The sequence below is a fragment of the Polypterus senegalus genome, chromosome 5, assembly GCF_016835505.1.
Source record: "Polypterus senegalus isolate Bchr_013 chromosome 5, ASM1683550v1, whole genome shotgun sequence".
Lineage (NCBI taxonomy): Eukaryota > Metazoa > Chordata > Cladistia > Polypteriformes > Polypteridae > Polypterus > Polypterus senegalus.
In genome coordinates this window covers 186,550,922-186,568,406 of record NC_053158.1, presented here as the reverse complement: position 1 = coordinate 186,568,406, position 17,485 = coordinate 186,550,922, and the positions used below count along the sequence as shown (strand labels likewise).

General features: G+C 40.9%; 1 protein-coding gene across 1 annotated transcript in view; it reads left to right on the top strand.

Moving 5' to 3' along the window:
• Positions 1 to 17,485, top strand: part of arhgap39 (Rho GTPase activating protein 39) — a 439,818-nt gene that overhangs the window by 342,108 nt on the left and 80,225 nt on the right. Inside the window, exon 4 of the mRNA XM_039753767.1 lies at positions 5,188 to 5,749. Within this exon, the coding sequence (XP_039609701.1) occupies positions 5,188 to 5,749 (562 nt within the window). The remainder of the gene's footprint in view (positions 1 to 5,187; positions 5,750 to 17,485) is intronic.

Below are 17,485 nucleotides of genomic sequence, written 5' to 3'. Positions count from 1 at the left end.
ATATATATATATATATATATATATATATATACACCCGCGTATCGCAGCGGAGAAGTAGTGTGTTAAAGAAGTTATGAAAAAGAAAAGGGAACATTTTAAAAATAACGTAACATGACTGTCAATATACAGTAATTGTTTTGTGAGTGTTATTGAGAGTTGCTGTCATCAAGGATTTGATTATCATTATTTCTTTCAATCAGTTTCGTATTTGTAGGATGTGTTGTGTTCAAGTTACATTCCGTGTTTGTCAATCGTTGTAAAGATAACAGGTTTCATTCATCGATTCGTTTCTTACTGCATCAATAAACAGCTCGTCTTCTTCTTTATCTGAGACCTGACACCACAGGTTTTTTTTTTAAACTGTCTTCCTTTAGCGGGACATTGACTTTTTCCACCATGTGCTTTGTTTCCGCAGTAGCTGCACTTATGAATATGCTTGTATGTATCAGTCGCTTCATATTTTTTTGCTGCCTTCTCAATTGTGTAATTCAGCTTTTGTTCAGCACTCTTTGGAACTGTTGCTTTTTGTCTGCGCACTGCGTCAGTTCACGTGAGCCGCTCGGTGTACATGCATCGAAGTTTCCCAGCTGTGCTGGTGCCATCTCGTGCGATGTCCAAGGCTGTATTTAATGTTAGCTAAGACCTGGCACTTAAAACTTTCTCTCGCAGTTTTGCTGAGTTTGTGCCAAACACCACCCTGACCATCTCATCTTCCTCTGCATAAGCACAGTCCTTCTCCCGTGAATATTTAGCGGCAGTGTTTTCAGCCTGTCTATGAACTTAATTTAAACTTTAGTTTTACACCGTGCTTTTTTTTCCGAAGTAGCAGCAATCATGAATATGGTTGTATATGTAACTCGCTCGCTTCTTATTGTTTCGCTGCCTTCTCCATTATATAAGGTATGTTTTCTTCAGCGCTTTTTGGAGCTCTTCCTGGTTTTCTACGTACTGCGTGATTACGTGGGAGGCGTGATGTCCCACGAAACTCCGCCCCCACGGCTTTCGAGCTCAACTCCATTACAGTAAATGGAGAAAAATAGCTTCCAGTTATGACCATTACACGTAGAATTTTGAAATGAAACCTGTCCAACTTTTGTAAGGAAGCTGTAAGGAATGAACCTGCCAAATTTCAGCCTTCTACCTACACAGGAAGTTGGAGAATTAGTGATGAGTCAGTGAGTCAGTCAGTGAGTGAGTAAGTCAGTGAGTCAGTAAGGGCTTTGCCTTTTATTAGTATAGATAGGTTAAAAGCCCTGTCTTGAAGATGGTTAGAGCATTCGAACAATTATGACGAGAACAAGACATAAAACCGAACCATCTTATCCATCCTATTCACTTAGCCAAGTCAAGTTGGGGAGCATGTACTGGTACAGTGTGTTGCCGCAACCACTACGCAATGAAACAACTCGGGATCCTGGTTGGCAACCTCACAGGCAGATACGCGGTCCAGTCCCACCCTCCTGAAATGACCCTCTATCTGCCGCAGGCAGGTGTTACGTGGGCGTCCCCTTGGCTTGGTCCAGCCACTCGGGTCCCCAACAGTGAAGATCTTAAGAGCCGGATCACCCTCGGTGAAACACGCCACATGGCTGTAACTGACGCTCCCTCGCAATGCAGGTTATGTGCCTCATTCAGGACTCCAAGACCAACTGCTCATTCGTCACAAAGTTAAACCAACGATACCCAAGGATTTTCTGGAGAGACACAGAACTGAAAGAGACCCGTCTTCATCTCAGGTTACTGGATAGCGTCCATGTCTCGCAACCATATAGCAAGACAGGAAGCACCAGGACTCTAAAAACTTGGACCTTTGTCCTTTTGCATAGATATTGGGAGCGCCACACACTGTATTAATTGCCTTCATAATTTTAACACTTCAGTCTTGTCACCTCTATCAATGAGCAAACCCCATGGAGTTCACTTCACTGTGAGTATAGAGAAATCATGAAAATTCTCGGGAACTTTGCAAAATGCATTGAAGTCGATGGGGAAAGAGGAACTAAATTAGTTCTGAGTGGATTATAATGGTGCAGTTAGCTAAATCGTGCAACGTTTTCATCCATCCATCCATTCCGCTATATCCTAACTACAGGGTCACAGGGGTCTGACAGAGCCAATGCCAGCACACAGTAGGGACAATTTAGGATCACCAATGCACCTAACCTGCCTTTGGACTATGGGAGGAAACCCACGCAGACCCGGGGAGAACATGCAAACTCCATGCAGTGAGGACCCGGGAAGCAAACCCAGGTCTTCTAACTGCGAGACAGCAGCGCTACCCACTGCGCCACCGTGCCGTCCAGCATTTTTATGCAATGCTCATTTTTCTTCAAAACCGTACGTCATATAGTATACATCTTATATATCATTTTTTTTATTTCATTATTAGAATACACATTGATACCCTCATGTCAATACAACCAATTTAATGTGCATATGTCATCCAAAATACATTACGTATATACGGTCTGCTAAGAACAGTATTGGTTCAATTGTGTGTTAGCAGTTGACAAGCAACACAGGTAGCGCAATGGTAGTGCAGCTGTCTTGTACACTAGTAGGGAGATCATGGGTTTGCATCCTAGGTCCTCCCTATGTGAAATATTGTAAAATGAGGTTTTTTTTTTTTCCATTTACAGAACATTCCACCATGGACCAATTGATGGGAGAGTTAGGCCTCCATAGGCAGCAAGGGGGGCACACGCCCCTAGTGTGTGTGTGTATATATATATATATATATATATATATATATATATATATATATATATATATATATATACACTCACCTAAAGGATTATTAGGAACAGCATACTAATACGGTGTTTGATCCCCCTTTTGCCTTCAGAACTGCCTTAATTCTACGTGGCAAAGATGCTCTGTTGGGTTGAGATCTGGTGACTGTGGGGGCCATTTTAGTACAGTGAACTCATTGTCATGTTCAAGAAACCAATTTGAAATGATTCAAGCTTTGTGACATGGTGCATTATCCTGCTGGAAGTAGCCATCAGAGGATGGGTACATGTTGGTCATGAAGGGATGGACATGGTCAGAAACAATGCTCAGGTAGCCCATGGCATTTAAACGATGCCCAATTGGCACTAAGGGGCCTAAAGTGTGCCAAGAAAACATCCCCCACACCATTACACCACCACCACCACCAGCCTGCACAGTGGTAACAAGGCATGATGGATCCATGTTCTCATTCTGTTTACGCCAAATTCTGACTCTACCATTTGAATGTCTCAACAGAAATCGAGACTCATCAGACCAGGCAACATTTTTCCAGTCTTCAACTGTCCAATTTTGGTGAGCTTGTGCAAATTGTAGCCTCTTTTTCCTATTTGTAGTGGAGATGAGTGGTACCCGGTGGGGTCTTCTGCTGTTGTAGCCCATCCGCCTCAAGGTTATGCGTGTTGTGGCTTCACAAATGCTTTGCTGCATACCTCGGTTGTAACGAGTGGTTATTTCAGTCAAAGTTGCTCTTCTATCAGCTTGAATCAGTCGGCCCATTCTCCTCTGACCTCTAGCATCAACAAGGCATTTTCGCCCACAGGACTGCCGCGTACTGGATGTTTTTCCCTTTTCACACCATTCTTTGTAAACCCTAGAAATGGTTGTGTGTGAAAATCCCAGTAACTGAGCAGATTGTGAAATACTCAGACCGGCCCGTCTGGCACCAACAACCATGCCACGCTCAAAATTGCTTAAATCGCCTTTCTTTCACATTCTGACATTCAGTTTGGAGTTCAGGAGATTGTCTTGACCAGGACCATACCCCGAAATGCATTGAAGCAACTGCCATGTGATTGGTTGATTAGATAATTGCATTAATGAGAAATTGAGCAGGTGTTCCTAATAATCCTTTAGGTGAGTGTATATATAGATAGATATACTGTATACTGTATATATATATATTTGTATATACATAATATATATCATTGCACACACAGAATTCCATAATTTGGGGCACTGATTGGTCATGCCAAGAAGCAGGTAGTGCAAACCGATCTTCAAATCATGGTGGCCAGATCCACAGCCTGCTTACCAGCCGCGTTCCATGTCCATATAAGGGAAGGGTGCCCGGGCTGAATGTTTGCACAAACAAACCTTAAACCCTGTGAAATAATAATAGCAAAAGATTTACGACTATTACAAGATGTTTGTAGCTTTTTTAATTCTATTAAAAATACAGAAATTTCTTTGTAAATTATAATAAATTATAATAAATCTTCTGTTATTATTATTATTTCACAGGATCTTGTGTGCTTTCTGACTTTGGATAAACGGGCTGATCGATCTTCTAAGATTTGTTTTGATTACACTCTGAGCACCATTGCTAATTACATGTGCATTTGGCCCACGACCCCTTTCTTTATATGGACCCAGGACGGAGCAAGTTGACTAAAGCTTTGGCTGCTGGGACACCTAAGATTCTAAAATGTTTGATCCAGTAATGAAGACACAACATACAATGAATTGGCTGCTATAGCTCAGTGACGGCACTCATAAAGCATCATGGGGCACAGGAAAAAAAATGTTTGTCTAAGCTGGCTACAAAATGAATTTCTAGGAAAGCATTCACTGAACTACGTCACCAGTGAACACAGCCTATGCCCTACAAAAACACTTTAGCTTGTACTCTGCTCATCGTCATATACAAGCTAACATCCTATTAACCTTCTTCATCGTTTTTCTTCCATACCACCCCCTACAACTTTCTGCACACCCATGGTGACATACACAGGGCATCTTTTGCTACCAGTGTTGTTCTTTCAGTCCTGTTCTGTGCAACCTAATGATGCATTTACAGGCCCTGACAGCAGCTTGTCTAAGTTCAATGTACCCTACTGCTACTAGTGCAGATATTTGTGATATATTAGGGTATATTTTATTTTTGGGACAATTTCAATTTTTAAAACATTTTATTTTTCTACTTCTTAAAAGTTTTTCTCACCTGTCTGTTCTTGCCCAACTAAAATGAATTTAAAAAATGATAAATGGGTATTATTAGAGATGCCTGACTGATGTATTTATTGCTGGACACAAGGTATCAAGGAAGAACTAGCAGGAAAAAATAACAAGCAAATTCAAATTTTCTGTATTGGGATTTAACTAGTGTGCCAGATAGCATATGCATGAAAAGTCTTCTCACTCACATTCTGATGATATGAATTGTCTCCTTTACAGTCAGAAGATCTGGGGGCTTGTGCCCAGTTTGAGGCCAGTCGTAACGCCCGGAATATGATGCCTAGTGCAAGCTGTGTGTTCCCCGAGTTCACATTGCGGAAACCCTCTTCTGAGACTGACATTGAAAACTGGGCCTCCAAGCACTTCAACAAGCACACGCAAGGCCTTTTCCGCCGGAAAGTCTCCATTGCCAACATGCTAGCCTGGAGCAGTGAGTCCATCAAGAAGCCGATGATCATGACAACGGACCGGAGTGTAAAGAAGGAGGCAGTGGATCTCTTCAAGCTTATTCAAATGTACATGGGCGATCGGCGGGCCAAGACGGACCAGCTTAATGTGGCTCTGGAGATTGCTACCAAAGGCTGGATGGTGCAAGGACTCAGAGATGAGCTCTACATCCAGTTATGTAGGCAGACCACTGAAAACTTTCGGTACGACAGCCTGGCGCGAGGCTGGGAGCTTATGGCAATCTGCCTTGCCTTCTTCCCACCCACACCCAAATTTCATTCTTATCTAGAAGGGTACATCTATCGGCACATGGACCCTCTCAATGATACCAAAGGTAAGGCATTGAACATTGGTTAAGATAAAAAGCTTATGTTATCTATTATTGACTTTGTTAGCCTGGTATGCTTTTTTTTCCTTCTGATGTGATGATTTAGTTTGATCTTGGGAAGATGAAAGCAAATATGTAAGAGATAAATCCATTAGCTCTTAAACACTTAGAACTTGGTTGCTGTCAATTTTCACTATAACACCATTTTTTCCAGCTGATTTTCACCTGCTTACAGTATGTCATAAACCTGACTTTTGAGATATCATGGTTCCTTTGATACTCTGTAACTTGAACGATCAAATATTCACTATGTCGTAAATGAGGGAACGTTTTGGTTAGGTAGCCTGTGGAAATACATAATGCACTTTCTCTCAGTTACTCTCTCGCTGTGCTACGAAGTCCTCCATATTTCTTGCCTTGTGATTTTCTTCACCCTATCACCCTTTTTGTGTTTATTGATTGTTGTATGCCAGTATGTCTGCTCACCATGTGAATGTATTGATTATGCTCTGCTGGCTGAATGATGCAACTTTGTCATGATGTTGTAAAGTCTTTCCTTGCAGTCCACATAACAGTTTAGAATTCTTAACAGTTCAGAAGCAAATTGGTTTTAGTTAAACATGAAAATTCAGGGGACTTGTTTAACTGTCATGTGCAGTACTTACAAAAAGTATTCAACCCCTTGGAGGTTCACACATTTTATTGTTGTACAACATTGAGTCTCTCTAACATAACAGATACAACCATTTACTGGGAAATAAATATAAACAAAACTAATAAAGAGAAGTCAAGCAAAATGACACCTTTTATTGGCTAACTGAAAAGAATACAATATGCAAGCTTGTAATCTTTTTAGTCATCCAATAAAAGGTGTCATTTTGCTTGACTTCTCATTACATCCATAATAGCTAACACGGTACAACACCCTAGTACTATAAACAAAACAAATAAAAATAGACATATAAAGAAAAAAAAAAAGCAAAATAAGACTCCTTACCCCAAAATGTGGCTTTTTTTAACACTGATCAACAGAAAAAAGATTCTTTTAACGTGTGAACGATAGGGGGCACTCTCGCTCCCTTGAACCCCTGTCCACGACTCCAGACACCAGGTAAAAGTCCTCAAGTTGACTTTATTTTCTTGCCACAGTGCACAAAGCACACTCTCCACCACAATACTCATAAATCACCAATAAATCACAATAATACAATCCTCCAGCTCCCAGACGCGTTGCCACCCTTCCACACAGCTCAGCTCATTGTCTGTGAGTTCCCATAGTCCTTTTATACTCCTGACCCGGAAGTGTTTCTGTCCAATAGTCCACAAGTCCTTATTCCTTCCGGGTCAGGGTAAATAGTCCCTTTCTTCAACCCGGAAGTCTGTCGCTCTTCCTAAGACGAACCTCCGGGTCACAGGGCACGAAGAAGCCCTCGGTCCTCCCTGCAGCTCCCTCCTGTGGCCCCCACGGCATCCAGCAGGGCTTTGCATAAAAACTCCAATGTCCATGATGCCCTGCTGGTCTTCTGGGGACCTCCACGCTGCAAGGAGGGCTCCACCTGGCGGCTTGGGGGTATTGGCCGGGATAAATGGCCGGCCATCCATTACAAACGTGAAAACAGAACTCTGCAATGTGGTCAAAATGAATTAAAAATGTAAAACACAAAATAATTGATTGCACAGTTATTCACCCTATTAATACGACAACCTCAAATCATCACTGGGGCAGCCAGTGGGTGTTAGAAGTCACAGAATTAGTTCGCTGTGGGGGGTTTCAATTGATTGTTGTGTAAATGCATCTGTAGGTGAAAGGGCTAACTTGTGGTGAGTTATTATGGTGGCCTGGTCTGCACAATGAATGCTAAAGAACAAGGAGGACTGAGAAGCACAAATTAAAGGGTGGAAACAAGAAAAATATCTAAGTCATTGAATATCCCTTGGAGTCCAGTTAAAGCAATCATTAAGAAATGGCAAGAGTATGGCAGAGCTGTAAATGTGCCTGGAACAGGCCATCCACAAAAAGTGAGTGATCGTGCAAGAAGAAGACAACTGATAGAGGCCACCAAGATACCTCTGAGTTACAACGTACAGTGGCTTAGATTGGAGAGACTATGCAGACATGAATAATGAATTTCCCCTTTAGAGTAATAAAGTATCTATCTATCTATCTATCTATCTATCTATCTATCTATCTATCTATATATCTATCTATCTATCTATCTATCTATAATATAGTGCCTTTCTTATCTATCTATCTATCTATCTATAATATAGTGCCTTTCTTATCTATCTATCTATCTATCTATCTATCTATCTATCTATCTATCTATCTATCTATCTATCTATCTATCTATCTATCTATCAGACAATTACTGTTGCCTGGTTTCTTCATTAGATGCAGCTTTATAGAAGAGTGGCAAAGAGAAAAACACACAGGACATCTCATCTAGACACTGAAGTCAACTGAAAGCTTTACGGCCATCAGACTATATAGAATATTTGAACACTCGACAAAAACCCACCATCCCCACTGGGAAAAATGGTGGTGGCAGCATCAGCCTGTGAAAATCCTTCTTGGCAGCAGGCCCAGGAAGGCATGTGAGGGTAGAATGAATGCAGCAAAATATGGGAAATAACGGGTGGAAAACCTGATACAGTCTGCAAGAAACCTGCAGCTGGGGAGAAGATTCATTTTCCACCAAAACACTTGACTCCAACCATTAAGTTACAAAAGAATACCTTAAACACAGCAACTTTAATGTCCTGGAGTAGCCAAGTTAGAGTCCAGATTTCAATGAAATTGAGAATTTGTGGCTGCTCACTCATGATCTCCATGCTACCTGATAGAGCCTGAGCCGCTTTCTAAGGAAGTCTAAGGAGCATCTATTAAACACTGACTTGAAGGGGGTGAATACTTATATCATTAATCATTTTGTGTTTTATATTTATTAATTTAGACCACTTTGAAGACAATAAAAAGTTTTTTTTCTGTGATTAAGTGTCAAAAAAGGCAAATTAAACACACTGTGGTTCAATGTTGTAATAAAATGTATGAACCTCCAAGGGGATGAATACTTTTTTATAAGACCTGTAAAAATTGAGATCTGTCAAGGGTTGCTACTGATAACTAATTTTTCCTTTTGCTTTCTTACTTGAATAAATGAAGAAAAAGAGTACATTTGTAATACCAAAACATAAAGTCCATCTATCTATCTGTTTATCTATTTTGAAGCCACTATAACCCAGACACACACACAAGACACAGGTTCAACACAACACCCTGTTTATTTACATCTTAACATGCACAAAACACCAACACCACAACACATACATATATATATATATATATATATATATATATATATATATATATATATATATATATATACACAGTCGATCCACCTCCACTCCTCCTCAGGCTTTGTCTTCTTCCTCCCAATTCCAGCTCTTCTATGGAGTGGCTCATCAGTATTACCCAAGTGCACTGGAGGTCCTCTCTAGAGCTCTGCAGCTCCCCCTGGCGGCCCCCACGGAACTCAACAAGGCTTCTCCAAACTCCAGATCGCGACATGCCCTGTGGAAATCCGTGGTGCCAAAACCACCCAGGAGGGCTGCCCTCTATTGTCCCAGGGGAGGTATTACCTCACTAATGCCCTCTCCCCTGGTCCTTCCACTCTGTTGACATCCCGGCCAGGTATAGTCCGTGGCCGCCCATCTATCTATCTATCTATCTATCTATCTATCTATCTATCTATCTATCTATCTATCTATCTATCTAATATTAGATGGTTTTAATTTGCTGGGTTGTCACCCTCTCCAAGTGACAGTGGTGTAGAATATGTCCATCAGGCCTTTCATAATCATCCACCCACTCCCATTTAAACATTTTCATTGCTCACTGACACTTTTAAAAAAGGCTTCTTGCACTAGCGAAATTGATTTTTGAAGCTGTCTGGACGTGGTCTGGCATCTGAAAAGAAATCACAGACTTGCAGCTCCATTTTGGCTTTCTGACGAGCCTGTATGTGCTGGATTACTGCTTATAGCCCATCAGGCCTTCTAATCCCGAGCCAATCAATATTTAGGAAGCTGAATGCAGAGTTAACCTATTGAGCTAATAGGGGTGCCATAACTAAACAAACAGCCCTGCACTGTTATAGCTGAAGACATGCGCTGGGTTTCTGGCTGAATGGCTGTGTTTCCTGTCACAACTTATTAACATCATTTCAAAGGACCTTCTGGCGGTTTAACACGGCTGTTGCTTTCCTACCTTTTCAGTTTTGTGTGCTAAAATGAACTTAACATTTTTCTAAATATGGAGCCTAATATTTTCTGCTTGTCTTATTTTGATCAAATGATCAGCCAAAGTTTATATCCTTTAGCCATAACAAAGCTCAGAACACAAAGGGAAATCTGTAGAAATTGGATGTGGAGCATCGCAGTCTTTTTTTTTTTTCTCTGCCTTTTTTGGATGTTTAATTACCAGGGTTCTTTAATTGGTTCAGATAAATAGATTTACTTGATGTTTTATTCATTTAACAACAGGTCCACAATCTAGAGCAAACAGCATGATAACGGATCCCTTGCAAGTGTCACAAACCTTGCATTGCAATGTACGTTAGTATTTTTTGCCTGTTTTCAAATATATGCAAACAAATGCATGTCACGAGTTTGCGTTACAAGAAAGAAGAAAAAAAAAAAAGCTACGGACACCTCTCTGAACGTGCCAACCTCCAATTGTGTATTTATACTTGTTAGAGTGAGACAGTGGTGTAATAATAGTACTACTGCCTCACAACAAAGAGACATGTTCGTGTCCGGGGTGCTCCCTTTGTGGAGTTTGCAGGTTCTTCCCATGTGCATGTGGGCTTCCTCCAGGTAACACAGTTTCCTCCAACAGTCCCAAGACAGAAATGTCAGGTGGACTGACAAAGGTAAATTGGCTCAATATGTGTGTGTGTGAGAGCATGTGTGATGGACTGGCTGGCATCCTGTCCAGGGAGTGTTCCTACCAGGCACTCGGTGCTTATAAAGATTCCAGCTTCCCCTCAACCCTTCTCTGGATAAGTGAATGGATTATAGCTCTTAAAAAATAATTCAGTGAGCAAAGGCAATGAGAATTAAATGAACATTTTCAAGAAGTGGAGCAGCAATAGAACAAAATAAAATGCAAAGTGAATACCATCAATTGATTTTATGGATTTAAATTCATCCCTACTACATGTTTTAGCAGTGAATAGGAAAGCACAGCCATCTCAGTTTTTTCGTTTAAAATATCTTAAAACGAAATCATAAATAATACTTTTTTTTTTTAATTTTGATTTCTTTCAATAGATGCCCTGTGACTTTTCCATGTTGTCCATCCATCCAATACCATTTTTTAGCACTGTCTAAAGACATAGTCTATATACCAGGAATATCCTTGATTTGAACAGGATGTGACACTCCCAGTATGGCCAGTTTAGATTCCCTAAATAATCTGACAGAGCAGCCTGTAGAGGATGGCAGGAATCCAAATCAGCTGAATAGAATAAGCAGACTCCACGCAGACACTGACTGACGCAGTGAGGCAGCAGCATTTATCACTGCAGCCGCTCCACCATTTGCATTTTGTGAGAAATGTTAAACATTATTCAGAATGTATACATTTGTAAAAGTAGCTTCTCTTCCTATTTGTAAAGTGATCTATGACACCATTGTGTGTGTGTGATCTTTCCATTCCAGAAACACATTTTAATTCACCAGCATGACATTTGCCTTCTAGGATCTGCTGTCATGTATGCACTGTATTTTGACTTCACCTCCGATTTCAGGTGACATGCATCCCATCTAACAAGTTGTCTGTGACAAAATGTCATTCGAGCAGCCTTATCCTAAACCCCCGCTTTCCCTTTCATTTAGCCATACAAAGCATTTCAGAATGCTTGTTTCTCTCATGTTCCAGTGCATTATTCCTTCGTGAGGAGCACATCTAATTTTTTGTGAAAAGGTCACAGAGTTAGATCACAACTAATGACTTTCTGCATGTTTTTTCATGTGTTAAATTTCCTCTAGTGTAAAAAAATAAATAAATAGCCTGTGTTTACTGATGGCCATTGCCCTTCTTTTACCTCAGACCTCTGTGAACACTTCTGAAATGGATGAATAAATCACAAAAAAACAGAATTATTTAAAAACATTGAAGCAAATGTGTACAGAAACACAAAGAAATAAAAGATGCCAATTTGTTCAGCTTTTGTATCATGTCCTCACTGACGTTGTTTGTGTATAGGATTTCTGTTTCATCTTGCAGCCAGGATGTCAGAACTTTGAAGAGATTGTTCATTATTAGTCCACCTTAAATAATTTTCAATTTCTATTTGTAGCTCAGATGTGATTATAGACTATTTTTCCACAAATAACTTAAACACATTTCTTACAATAAACCGCATCATACAATTTATTCATAGTATAAAGGGAAAAAAAGATGGATATGATAACAAAATAAAACATAAATCTGTGCTAGTTTAGTTTGTTCTTTTCTTACTTAAAGAAACAGGCACATAACTTTTGATTTCTGATCTTTCAATTATTTTGGTCAAGATGGATATGTTCTTTAGCTAGTTATTGAGGTTTTAGTGTTTGCACTGTGATGGTGACATTGATTTGCTCACAGCTAGTCTGCACCACACACACTCTCATGCGCACACTCACATGCGCACACACATACACACAGCTCATCAACTGAATTTAGGAAGAGAAATGTTTAACAGGTAGTTACCTCTCCTTCACACGGGTTATTACTTTTAAGTTATAGTGACACCAATAATCAGAACACATTAGCTGCCTTTATTCTAGCTACCAAGTTACAATCAATAATTCTCAGATTCAAAGCATTTGTACTTATGGTTTGGTTCTTGTTGACTCTGGGTGTTAGCAATGCTTTATTCAAATCCTTCTGGGTCGGCTTTCTCCATCACACATGGGAAGATGTTCAATACAAGTTTCCTTTTTTTGTTCAGGAGTTCTTTTCTTTCTTCTGTTCCGTTGCATCTTGTGGTTACAGCTAGTATTGTAGTTGTTGTTTCACACACAGTGGTCCTCCTTTACTAGCATGAAACTTATGTCTGCTGGGTAGCCGGTGATTAGTTGACTCACATTTTTAGCCAGACAAACACTTGTCTTTACATATGGTCTCACTGGCTTGTGCACCTTGTTTTACTTTAGCAAAGTTTGGACTCATGGTACCCTCACCCAAAGTTGTTACAGATGGTCTTCCACTCTTACGATCCAGCACCAGGTTGCTCTTCAAAATAAAAGGGATCATTCCAATCTTTGTTGCAGCCACACCCTAGGCAACAAGGGTCCTGCTATGAAACAGACATTATGGAGGCTGGAACTTCTTCCTTATTGCAGTCACTTTCTCCTCCCAATAAAATAAGGTCACCATCCATCTTACAGTGTGTTAACGGCAACTAATGGAGGTTGGTATCAGGAAGGTCATCTTTACTGTAAAACTTTATACTCCAATACCCCAACATTTGGGAACATGAGGGAGCAGCTGGTCAACTGGGGTGAATCTGGATAATGGTCAATAGTTAATCATTTGAATCAATTATTTAATTGTTTATTTATAATTTTTGGAAGCATGTCTGGATGTTATGTTCATTTTGACATTATAGAGTTGTGTGTGTTGATGAATGGCATTGCTTTCATTTAAATTCCACAACGTCACACAATAAATTTTCAAAAAGTTTGATGATTGAAGACTGAGGGGTAATTTCATTAAGCCCTTTATGCTGGATTTGTGTTAATGCAAATTAAACTCTCCCAACCTGACCCCCTGAGAACAATGCCATCAATCAGCTCATCTTTTGTTTTGCTTTATGTTTATTGTTGTTGATTTTTTTTGTTTGTTTTATTTTGTCTGTTTCTTTTGGTTATCATTTCATTTGTTCCCCAGTGAACCAGCATATAAAAGATCTCCTGGAGGCGGAGAAAAAGAGGAAGCCAACACTGCGAAAGAAACGCAGGCCGCATGTTGAGGAGGCTGAGGGTAGGAGTCCAGGCGGGTTGCCGCTGCTCTGGCTTCTTGTGTGGGTCCACAGCCTTCCAGTCGAGCCCTGTGCTTGTCTGCATATCTGTCTGTTCTTCTCAATATGTGTTATTCCTGTTTGTCAAGTTCAAGGCTTTTTACTGTGTCAAGATTTGTGGGCTTTAAGCTGCTGTCAGGGACTTAAGGACAGCCAGTCTGCTGTGTACCTCCTCTCTAAAAGCATTTCAGTGCTATTTTTCTAAGAATCTTTGTCTTTTTCTTGGAATTTCCCTCATGGTGACATGTAAACCCAGTACATTTCCTGCCTCTATTCTATGCATTTAAAAAGCATAGTCATTAGCCCGGCCAGCGAGTATAAGATTCACAGACCATATGCTTCTTACGGTGAAATGAGTAGTCATCCATCTGTCTATTTTCAAAGCATACATTCTCAATTGTTCAGACGTGAGGAGCTGGTGCCTTTCCTTTAATATATACTAGATGACAAAAACCATGAAGAGCGGTTAAGCTGGAATAAATGAACAATATTTTGGTCTAGAACAGGGGTAGGCATGGGGTTTGTTAGTATCTGGAACAAAATCCATTTATTTGGCACTGAAACCAGCCTTGTGTCATTACACAGAATCATACAGGTGCTGATGGGTCTTCTTTGGCACATCCATTGGAATATTGTGATGAACTTCATAAGTGACATGTTTAATGGCTTTTCACTTCCATATTCAAAAGAAGTGTTTCTGGTGCCATAACCCATTTTTTCACAAGCCAATGAGTTTGCATCCCACCAGTGGGTATTTTTTAGCATGATTGTCTGAGCTAGGGAACGGGTTGGTCCCCCTCGATGAACAGAGCGTGATCATCAGAGCTGGGTTTTGGGTTCCACATGATCTCCAGAGTATTAGATCAATCAAGCGCAATCATTAATTGTTGGTCTAGAACCGGGGTTATACATTGTGCTTGTTAGTATCTGGAGCAAAATCTAATTTGTTGGCACTGAAACCTGCCTTGTGTCATTACACAGAATCATACAGGTGCTGATGTTTCTTCTTTGGCACATCCATTGGAACATTGTGATGAACTTCATAAGTGACATGTTTAATGGCTTTTCACTTCCATATTCAAAAGCAGTGTTTGTGGTGTCACAACCCATTTTTTTCAATGCCTATGTGTTTGTATCCCACCATTAGGTATGTTTTAGCATGATTGTCTGAGCTGGGGAGTGGGATGGTCCCCCTCGATGAACAGAGCATGATCAGGAAAGGTGCACTGTTCCACATGATCTCCTGAGCATTAGATTAATCAAGCGCAATCATTAATGCTTTTCCTCCTTGATGAATCGAGTATAATTATCAGACCTGGCACTGTGGTGGACATCTAGGATCGGCTACGATCCACCTGTGATGCTGTGGCCGTGAATAAGGCTTGATCATCAAACCAGTTAATGGGGTTTTGCCCAATGTCACCTGTGATCCATCTGCAGTGCTGCCACTGTCAAACTCAATTGTCGGAGTTGTGATGGAGAGGCCAGGCTTACATCCAGAGTTAGCTGCAGCACACCTGCAATGCCACCGCAGCCCACAGTTTGGGAAACTTTATTCTGAGCTAGCAATCCACCACATTCAAAGATGTGCCATAGATCGTGGACTATGTTACAGGCAGACCTCAGTATGTGCGTCTCAGGAACTGCAGGTCTGACATTGTGGTCAGCGACACAGGAGCGCCACAGGGGACTGTACTTTCTCCGGTCCTGTTCAGCCAACATACATGGGACTTCCAATACAACTCGGAGTCCTGCCACATACAAAAGTTCACTGACGACACTGCTATCGTGTGATGCATCAGGAGTGGGCAGGAGGAGGAGTATAAGAACCTAATCAAGGACTTTGTTAAATGGTGCGACTCAAACCACTTACACCTGAACACCAGCAAAACCAAGAAACTGGTGGTGGATTTTAGGAGGCCCAGGCCCCTCATGGACCCCGTGATCATCACAGGCGACTGTGTGCGGAGGGTGCAGACCTATAAATACCTGGGAGTGCAGCTGGTTGATAAATTGGACTGGACTGCCAATACTGATGCTCTGTGTAAGAAAGGTCAGAGCCGACAGGATCATCTCCAGACAGAGGAGCAGCTTCAGCGACAGACTGCTGTCACCATCCTGCTCCACTGACAGACTGAGGAGATCGTTCCTCCACCACACTATGTGACTCTTCAATTCCACCCGGGTTTAAACGTTAACATTATACAAAGTTATTGTCTATTTTACTTGAATTTTATATCACTCTTTAATTTAATATTGTTTTTTGTATCAGTATTCTGCTGCTGGAGTATGTGAATTTCCCCTTGGGATTAATAAAGTATCTATCTATCTGTCTATCTATCTATCTATCTATCTATCTATCTATCTATCTATCTATCTATCTATCTATCTATCTATCTATCTATCTATCTATCTATCTATCTATCTATCTATCATAGGTACAGTGGCAGCCTATTGCACAATCAGTCAGTCCTCCCTTGGTATTGCTTATCTAATATCTCAGACCCTACCCAGTGAGTGAACCCTGCCCAAAGTATTCAGTAGATCTTTGGATTCATTTTGCTGCTCATGTATGCTTTGACCACTGGATTAATTTAAAGTCCTTACTCCATGTCCTTGAATTCTTTTTCACCATTGCCTCTGTTTAAACATCTAATTCTTGACAGTTTTTGTATGTGGTTCTGAGTCTGCAATTTCAGATCCTTTTTGAACAGGATCACAAGCAGCAATTACTATGCTTGGTATTCAACTGTAAGCCATGATGCATGCGGCATTTCTCTAATTCAGCTGAAGGTGGGACCACCAATGTAACCAGATATATAGTTATGGCCGATGCCCTGACAGGTCTAAAATATGGGCTTAATAATATATTGAACCTTTAATCTATTGACACTTGAAAGGTTAGGTAGAACATCGAAACAGGTGCTATTATAGACATCTGCCTTTTCTCAGATGATTACTTATTGATGCATAATACCTGGAGATGTTTGATGCCACACTAGAAGGAATTCTGTTTTTGGCGCTTTGCATGCTTGCCATTTTTCTAGGTGCCCCTGCTGCTGGTTGTTAAACACCAGCTCATAGTATGGGTAAATCATTCCTGGATGATGCAGCTTGTCAGTGCCGACACATAGACCTCCCTTCAAAGTCACTGCCCCCAGTGACCACTTCCAACTCATTGAAACAGTGCCTCCATCTTAGGAATGGCAAGGTGATCTTCTCTTCTGTTGTGGCCATGCAGCCAGTGACAAGGCACGTCAGCAAGGGACCTGGAGCGCTTTGCTGTTAGGTGGTGCAGCAGGGATGTTACATACTGTATTGTCAGGTAGCACTGCATAGCTATTGAGTGCTGCACTGTCTTGTGGTACAGTAGATGTGTTAAACGCTTCACTTCTGTGCTGTGGTCTGTCGATTACAATTGAGTCAGTGAACCTTCTTATCTGGCACTGTGGATGCCCCAGTCTTTCAGCTGTTCTTCTTTATTGAACTGCAGCTGCTGTCAGCTTTGAGACTCTCCTTCTGTTGCTGCTCTGTAACACCGCTGTAATCTGTCTTGTTCTTTGCCTGCGCAGTTTTAGCACTGACCTTGTTTCACACAACCTACTTGAGGTCAGTAACAACTCCATTTTCTGTACTTTTCTCAGTTCTGTACACCCGATGTTCTATCATCACC